General features: G+C 40.2%; 1 protein-coding gene across 1 annotated transcript in view; it reads right to left on the bottom strand.

Moving 5' to 3' along the window:
• Positions 1-251: 251 nt before the first annotated feature.
• The window catches only part of LOC127417239 (mothers against decapentaplegic homolog 6-like), a 48316-nt gene continuing 39216 nt past the window's right edge, over positions 252-9351 (bottom strand). Inside the window, exon 4 of the mRNA XM_051657111.1 lies at positions 252-3138. Coding sequence (XP_051513071.1) covers positions 2597-3138 — 542 coding nt within the window. The 3' untranslated portion in view covers positions 252-2596. The remainder of the gene's footprint in view (positions 3139-9351) is intronic.

The following is a 9351-nucleotide window of genomic DNA, read 5'->3' as shown; positions in this document are numbered from 1 at the left end:
TTTGAGTAACTTACCCAACACAGATTATACCGTATTGATATTTTAGATCCTCTTACCCAACCCCTAACAAATTATTAACAATATAAAACATGTAAAACAGGTGAAATTAGTCACAATAATTTTAATTAAATTACACAATTATATAGATATCTTTGAGAGCCTAACACCACCCCTACCAATACTTAACAATATACAAGATGTAACAAGCAGATGCAAGTTCAGTCACAGTAATTTATTTCAAAAAATGACAAAAAAGCACTATAAAAGATTTGTGTGTATATATATATATATAAGCAAATATAAAAAAATTAAAAGTCCTCCAAAGTCACACACGATAGCCCTGAGTGAAACTGAAGGGTTTAATTGAAAATTATTTGAAAATTTTCCACTCCGTGAATTAATTTACTTCTCATTCGAAAATTATTCATCCAAACATTAAAATGTCACAATCATTCACAAGACACACAGGAACCAATGGTATTTGACATCACTGATGTCAAAGCGGTCATTATGCTTGTTGAGGAAGGAATTTTTAAACGTTTTTATGAGTGTCGGTCGGGATCTGATCATTAAATAAAGACTTAAATTTAGATCTGTTCCTCATGCAAATCAAAAACAAAGCATTGGAAGAACAAAATACAATTTTTATGATAAAGCAATGAGTAAATCATAACAGAATTTTCAAATCATTTAATTACAATTTTTAGCCCTGGGTAAAGTAATTGAATCAGGCCCGAAAGCACCCTCAAAAGGACATTAAAGAACTCTTAATTGAGTAATGTTTTTTCGTTAAATGATTTTAATCTGGAATTGGGCCTGAATGAAAATGTGTTGAATGCAGCACCAGAGTGACTTTTAAAATACGCACCAAGGGTGACGTTTCAGTGGTGCAGGCACAAAGTCACCCTAGTGATGTTTTGTCACATTGCACACATTGGATAAGCAGGCAAGAATAACGGTAAAGGTGTTTCCATGCAACGCAAAATCAGGGTAATGGGCAAAAATCTACCTGTGTCAATCATTTAAACCGTTTATGACCTTACCCCATTTGCACGACCCCACACGTTGTCAGCTTATGAAGCATAATCAGTTTAAACCCATGCATGCATGTAAATGTGCTCATTGTTAACTGACCCAACTCTAGTTGGGTGATCCAGCTGCACTTCCAGCATTTGCTCATCTCTTTGTTTACAGTACAGTACAGTAAACTTTACAGTCAACAACTGTTTAATAAACAGCATTTTATGTCATTGCAGGAGAACATTTGTTTGCCTGCATGACTAGATTGTTTTCTTCAAACTAATTGTTGTTGGCAAGTTAGCCTATGGCCCCCTCCTCTTCTTCCCCAGTGACTTTGACAACCACCACCCACAATTAAAAAGGAAGCCAGCCCTACCACATCCACCTTGGATGCAGTTTTTCTGGCCTGTGCTTAGTTTCTATTAAAGGTCTTGGTTTTGCCATGTGCCTTCGTGGAGATATATCAATGCACTGGGACTGAAGCCACCACCTCCTCTCCTCACTGAAGGCAGAAGCGCAGCTGGACCCATAAACCACTGACCACGCTGTGGAGGCTAGTCGCTCAGGAGGCATGCACACTGAATTTGCTGGAGCTGCTGGGACAAAGCACAGGCCAGCCTGAGCAGGGAGGAAGCCATGCTTGAGGATACATCATCTTCTCTTCTTTACACTCCTCCTCCCTCTTAAAAGCTGGCCAACAAGGCTCTCAAGGACCTCAAGGAACTCTGGCTGCAACCTCCTCTCAACCAAACAAGGCTCATAACTAAGAAGTACATGTGGACGAGTGTTTAGGTCTGGAGTGAAAGGAAGATTAATGCTTGAAATAACTCTGCATCACCAAAATTGTTAATTCCAGAGGTATGAACAAATTATGGAATGACAGCTAATGCCCAAAGCCCTTGTTTGCTCAAATCCAGTTTCAAAAGCCTGTAATTTCTGTATTTTTTCCCCACTTCCACAGGGATAAGAGATTGTTTCAACAGCCATGGACGTGCATGAGTCAAAACCGAGAGATGATGTTGATACACAAAACCTGACATCAGACAATGATAACTGTCTACAGTGCAGTTCTCATTTACTTTCAGAGATGGAGACATTATCATGTTTTTCATATACAAGTAGTCATTTAAAATCAAGTGGTACTTATGGGTGAAAAATTCATAAGTGAAAGACAGAAAGCAAAATGATATTATGCGAATACTTTATTATCAATGTGTGAATGGTGTTAGCTTTTCATCTGGATATTAATATTACATGAAAACTATACACCAAAACCAGGCTCTTCCTATTTTTGCTGTATAATTTTTCAAATTGGTATTGAAAGATTCTTTATCTTTATAGAGATTTATATATATAATATATATAAGCCAAAGTGCATTTCCCGTTTTTCCTCGTCCATGTACACATTGCACCATACATAAATAATTACATTGTAAAAATGACTCCAGTATTTACAAGTATAATATATATTTATTTTAATATATAAAACTTTATATTAAATCTAAGTAGATTATATTTGGGATAGTTTGTGGAGTCCAATAGTCTCTCAACATGAGTGAGTCTGTGTGTGTATGTGTTATCTGTGGTTGTTGAGGAGGATCTCCAGCCAGCAGGGGCAGGAGGTGATGAACTGGCGGGAATAACAAGGGCCCCAGCCCTTCGCGAAACTGATACGCACACTGTTTGGGTCATACGGTCCTTCTAGCAGCTCAAACTCCGCACCCTGCCTGAGCATGGACGAGCGTTCATAGTCAAACACCTTGATGGAGTAGCCTGGCATCACCTTGCGGACAACCAAGCTACGACTCCCTGGTACGTCCAGAGTAGGCGAATTGACGAAGATGGGGTGCTGGCTGCGGTTGTAGGCCCAGACTCCGTCCTGCTCTTTGCTGAGGAGCAAACCGTAGCCAATCTTGCCTCGAGTCCGCTGCACAGTGCTACTTCGCTGGTCCAGGCTCAGCTGCCCGAGGCAGAAGCCTGTGCCTTGAGGTAGGTCATAGAAAATGCTGACGGCGGGCTGGTACACCATGTAGAGGCGGCCCACCCGCGTCCGATGCTCCCAGTATGCCACGTTACACCAGTGACTCTGCTTGGGGGCGTCAGGTGAAAGACTGGCATCTAAAACAGGAAAACAGAGAAAGTGTTAGTCACTTGCAAATTTTCTCCACAACGTTACCAAGCAAACAGTATGATTGTATTTACTGGCCAAAAAGACTGCAGTAAGAGAATGTTTATTATGTGGAGTATTTCAACTCTGTTGTTATTATGTGCTACCTCAAGAGGGCACTACCTCAAAACTTTATTCATTAAAGTTATTCTCTCTTAAATCATGTGTAAAACATAGCTGAAGATACAAAAAGAAAAGATTGTCATTTTGAGCTGCCAAAACAAAGACGAAAAATATGATCCCAAAGTTGTGACCAACTGATTCCGTTTTCATGCAAAAGTTTCTACATCAAGGCTTACTGCTTTCAGCAGATGTTAAGCAAACATCCCCAGCATATGAAGTATGAAGAAATATACAGAGAAGTGCATACCTGCAATGCATACATGATACAGAGTTCTGAATGAACAGCCTCAAACACTCCAAATCATCTCATTTAATTCACTTTTCATGGCTTGGGAGTCTGTCTGTGGACTGTGCGCAGTGCCAAACCCTGAGTGAGTTACAACTCCCTGAATACATGTCTACCTCAACCACACACGGACATAAATGCTTCCACACTATCCGGCACCACACATTGTGTACATTTCTACCTGCTCTTTCTTGATCCGGGGAGAAAGTATTTGTGGGAGGGGGGGTATGTGGAAAAGCTATGAGCTCATATCCGGCGAAACCTTCATAAAAGTAAATGGTGGTGATGGCTTGGGCCTGCTGTGGGCCTAGGGACAGCTTTCAGCTCCCTGACATCTTAGCGCAAGCCTGTGACCCCCTGACCCCTCCAGCTTCACGCTATCAGCTCCGATTAACTTGCACATTGAAAGATGCCATTATTTTGCTCCTGAGAGCCATTTGGCCTAACAAATGCACGGCCCATTTACCAATGCCTTGAAGACCCACCGTAGTAGGAAGACCCCAAAAATTGGCCCCAAGAATTAAGAGTGGCAATCAACACAAACATGCATGCTAAATACCTACATTAGAACATAAAAAACCTCAAACCTAAAAATTCAATATATGACAACTGCTTCCTATTCAAGCACAACTGTTTACATATGTGGAATTAGGACTGACTTCTCTTCACTAAAATGGACCCTTTGCACTGGGTGTCTGCATGTTAACATTAATGAATTCCAGGGACCTTTGGTAGCTCAACGAGTATTTACGCTGACTACCACCCCTGGAATTGTGAGTTTGGATCCAGGGTGTGCTGAGTGACTCCAGCCAGGTCTCCAGTGCATGTGATAAGATGCGCGGATTGACTGTCTCAGAAGCAGAGGCAACTGAGACTTGTCCTCCGCTACCCGGATTGAGGTGAGTAACCGCACCACCATGAGGACCTAGTAAGCAGCGGGAATTGGGCATTCCAAAATTGGGGAGAAAAGGGGATAACATAAAAAAACAAAAAACAAAAAAAACCATTAATGAATTCCTTAGATCCTCCTTAAGCTTGCAAGAGGCATTTCCTAGTCGAATGCTTTAATGAAACAATTTCTCTGGCCTTTGCACCAAAAAAAAAACAAAAAAACAAAACAAAACAAAAAACCCTTCAAAAGACCCATCATGGAGAATAATGTTACTGTTGTTGAATCATTATAACTGTATGTTTCAAAAGCAGTTGCAATTGTATCCATTAAAGCTGAAGTGTGTAACAGTAGGTTAATTGGTACTTTATAACATTGCTCTGTTTGTTTAAGCATCCTGACCAGCCTGACAGAGCTACATTGGTCAACCAATGGCATCAGTTTGGGGCAGGACTAACTGTTTGCTCAACCAATGGCTGACACATGGAGTATTTGAGAAACCTGTTTGAAAACAATCATTATTTGCACAATTCCGTTTTGTGATGGTAGTGGTGCAGAAAATACACACTTCAGCTTAAAGATCTATGTTAAGTCAGAAGTTCTACTTTAAGCCAACGGAAAGGATGCAGGAAAACAAGCTTTCAGCTAAATAGTCTACTGAGGGCTGAATTTGAACTTGTACCTAATCAAACAGATGCACGAAATTAAACAATTTAACAGGAAGTTTCACATGGCTGTCTAACATAGAAGTGCTATTATGTGATTAATATAATATCCCCTTCTTAATGTGAAAGAGAGAGACAGAAAGGGGTGGTGGAGTCTGCGCTGCCTGTTCTGTGGGTTTTAACAGAGGTGCAAAGATTAAAGGTTAATAATCTATTTAATGTTTAGCTTGGGAGCGAACAATGCTCAGCCTTGAGACCGGCCCTTTTCCTGAGGGTGTTGTGCATGTGTGTTCATGTGTTTTAAGTATATTAAAGTTGAAACGAATATCAGCCAATGTTTGTGTTTGAGAGAGCAGTGTGTGTTTTGGCTGTTGTTGCCTGAGCGGTACTGTGTGACTGTGTATCAGTGGAAACGGACACAGGGAAGGAAGAGAACAAATCGGGCAAACTCATTAGGACCTTAAAACTCTGATGCCATCTCTCTGTTTTTAAGCTTTTATTTTTATTTTTTTATGTTTGTTTTGCACTACCAGCTGGAAAATCCAGCTCAAGAAAACGATACTTGGTTTCTAGCAGGTCATGCCATCTTAAGGTGGTCAGGCTGGACTTTGGAACATGGTAGCTGGTTTCTAGTAGGTCTAAGCAGGTATTAGCTGGCCCAAACTGGTCATTAACTTGTCCAAGCTGGTCATTAGATGGTAGCTGGTTTGTTGTTGGTTCAAAACCAAAAACAAACAAGCTACTAGCTGGTTATACCTAATTAAGGTGGTCAAGCTGGTTTCTAGCTGGTCATTAGCTAGTGCAAACTGGTCATTACTTGTCTGATCATTAACTGGTTGAAGCAGGTCATTGGCTGGTCCAAATTGGTAAACCATCTTGGACCAGCAATAAACGAGCTACCAGCTAGTCATACCATCTTAAGGTGGTCAAACTGGTATTTGGAACATGATAGCTGGTTTTTAGCAAGTCTAAACAAGTATTAGCTGGTACAAACTGGTCATTAACTGATCCAAGCTGGTCATGTTTGTTACTCGTCCAAAACTGTCTACCAATTTGGACCAGCAATAAAACCAGGTACTAGCTGGTCATACCATCTTAAGGTGGTCAAGCTAGGTTTTGGAACATGGTAGCTGGTTTCTCACTGGTCTAAGCTGGTCATTAGCTGGTCTAAACTGGTCATTAACTTGTCGAAGCTGGTCATTAGCGGGTCCAAACTGGTAGACCATCTTGGACCAGCAACAAACCAGCTACCAGCTGGTCTAACCATCTTAAGGTGGTCAAGCTTTTTTTGGGACATGGTAGCTGGTTTATAGCAGGTCTAAGCAGGTATTAGCTTGTCCAAACTGGTCATTAGCTAGTATCTGGTTTGTTGCTGGTCAAAATGGTAAATTTGTAAAAACCAGTTACTAGCTTGGCATACCATTTTAAGGTGGTCAAGCTGGGTTTTGGAACACAGTGTCCAATGAACCAGCTAATTACCAGTTTGGACCAGCTAAGCCTATCTAGAAACCACCAACAATGTTCCAAAACACAGATATCATCTTAAGGTGGATTTTCCACAGCAAATTTTCATTTTGTACAATGTCTTTAACGTATCATCCTGTATTCTGACAGGCCATTTATCTGTGCCCTTCAACTCAAGGAACAAGTTTTGGTCCAAGACAAAATGTTAAATCAGTGCACCACATGGAAGCGTGTGTGCGTGCATGTGTTCAGGTACGGGCTGGAAAATGCACGCCAGCGAGCGCACAACAAGCAGGATGCAGAGTTCCTGTCTCCCCTTCCCTGGAGGCCTCACTCGTGAGTCAGTGAAGTGCCTCTGACAATTCGCCAGTGCTGGAAATACCATCTTAGTCAGAGCAGGAGACACAGACAGACAGAAGGACGGCACCACGGCACTCTAATCGTGGCCAATGACCGTACTTTAGTATAATAAACTTAATTTAAGCTATCAACGGCGGCAAGTAAGTGTTAGTTCAAAGTCAGCTGCCGTCTAAACTCATGTACCTTAATAACTCAGCACTGGTTTAGTTAACAACACTTAAGCACTGTGGGCCTGTCACTTTGAGTACAGATAATAATGACAGACAAAGTGGTAACTGTGTTCTTCTCACTTAAGTGAGAACACCTCAGAACTCTTCAGTCTTTCATTCTCTTTAAATGCTTGCACACACGTACGCACTTTACAAGGGGCGGAAGATAAAAGCTGGGAGCAATTACACCATTCTGCATTCATTTAACCCCTGCACCTTTCAACAGCTCAGTTTACCCATTAGAAAGTAGAGTGTGTTATTATTGTTATTATATTCTCAAAACTGTCTCCGCAGTGTCAATCTCTTCAGAGACACAAACTGTCAACAGCATTGAGGGGACAGCAGTGAGATCCCAGTGTCAGAAATGAACTTTTTTTGTATTATTAGGGGCGATATATAACCCCTGGAATTGATTTTCAGGGGCATTTTTACTTTTATGAAGGCATATTTACATAGTTTGTAACCATATAAAACACAGTGTGTGTTTGTCAAATACTTCAAATGAATTAACTGAAAAAAATAAATAAAAATACAGTCTGAACAATAATGGCTGTTAATTATAAAATCCTAGTCCAAAATCCAAGTAGCTGTAAATAATGGACAAAACAGAATAATGCATACACTCTGCTTGAACACATTTTAAATAATTTTCTGGTCCCTATGTTAGTATTTACAGTGCACCCCCCCACCCCCCATCAAAAACCACTTAATCTGATCTACACTCACCTATGAGATTACAACACAGATATTAGACAGTTTTAGATCACTACAGTGTCTGCAGAGGCACTCAACTCATAACAAGATAGGCCTAGAATAATAGAATACAGTACAGTGTAATATAATTTATCAAATATTAGTAAACAAAACAGGGGAATTCACTAAAGGGGTATTTTATGCCACCACATTTTAAATATTGGGGCCATTTTTCAGACTCTTGTCTGATCTCTTCCATAGTTCTGCCACAATGGCAGAAAAACACAAAGCTTCACAAACACACTGCCCATATGCCGTATCGAATGAAAACTACAGGGTTGGAATCACATTTCTGGAGCTGTTCCTTCATTGTATCGGCCTTCACCGATCGACAAGTACCTTTGGTGACAGTTCAAGTGTGTGTGTCATTTCACAAAATGCAAACAGCCTACAGGTGCAAAATTGGTCAAAATTGCATTAGCATACAGTATGAGAGATGAGAACAGTTACTTGAGGTTAAGATTTTATTGGAGTAGTAAGTCGCTCAAAGCTAAACAAACACGGGGCATGGGAGGCTGAGATCAAACAGCAGAAGAGGCCGTGTTGACTCTAAAGGTTACTTTGTCAGTGGTCTAAAGTCTTTGATTTAGTCTCCATTTTGATTTCAGACAAAGAGCAACTCAAAGCTTGAAATGCACAAAACGCACACACACACACTCAGCTAGACAGCCACAAAGGCATTTCCTTTGAATTTCAGGGCTTGGTACATAATGCTCTGGTGGACGTGCTACACAATCAGTAAGGTAAACATGCATTTCACAGCTGGCCACATTTCCATTTAGAAAAAAAAAAAAAAACACTATGTAACTCTGGGCGGTGTGATGGTATATACCATGCATGGCAATCATTGGGTGGGACTGCTTAACGTTCTTCACATGTGTGACAAAGAAACAAGGGTAATGTGAAAATACAAAGCAGGATGATTCCCAAACAAGTCAAGACGAGGATAAGCTTGCTATTAAAGGGTGTTGTTAGGCACAAAGTGAAACATTTAGTTGTTTACGGCTGCCACGCAACAGTGCAAATTGTTGCAGAATTCAAAAGATGTGCCATCACAGACATGTTTACATTAGCTATTTTACACCGACCGCAAATGAACAAGGAATTACGCATTTTTTTAATATTAGTTTTACTGTTTTGAGTCTTTTGTTTTTAACTCAAATGTTACATAAAGCTGAGCTGTTTTAGCACTGATACCAGACTTATGAGAAAATAATCAAATGAGAGTTTGTAAAGTATTTAAATTTAGTTTTCTTTAGTTTGTAAAGTATTTAATTATACAGTTATTTAACAACAACACCCCCCCCAAAAAAAAAACTACATCATGATACCTTGACACAAAATTACTTGTACTAAGGTTATGTGGCATACATTCCACATAAAAGGGATAGTTTTGTCAAAAAAAAAAAAAAAAA

Source organism: Myxocyprinus asiaticus, chromosome 26, assembly GCF_019703515.2.
Source record: "Myxocyprinus asiaticus isolate MX2 ecotype Aquarium Trade chromosome 26, UBuf_Myxa_2, whole genome shotgun sequence".
Lineage (NCBI taxonomy): Eukaryota > Metazoa > Chordata > Actinopteri > Cypriniformes > Catostomidae > Myxocyprinus > Myxocyprinus asiaticus.
This window is presented reverse-complemented; position numbering and strand designations above follow the sequence as displayed.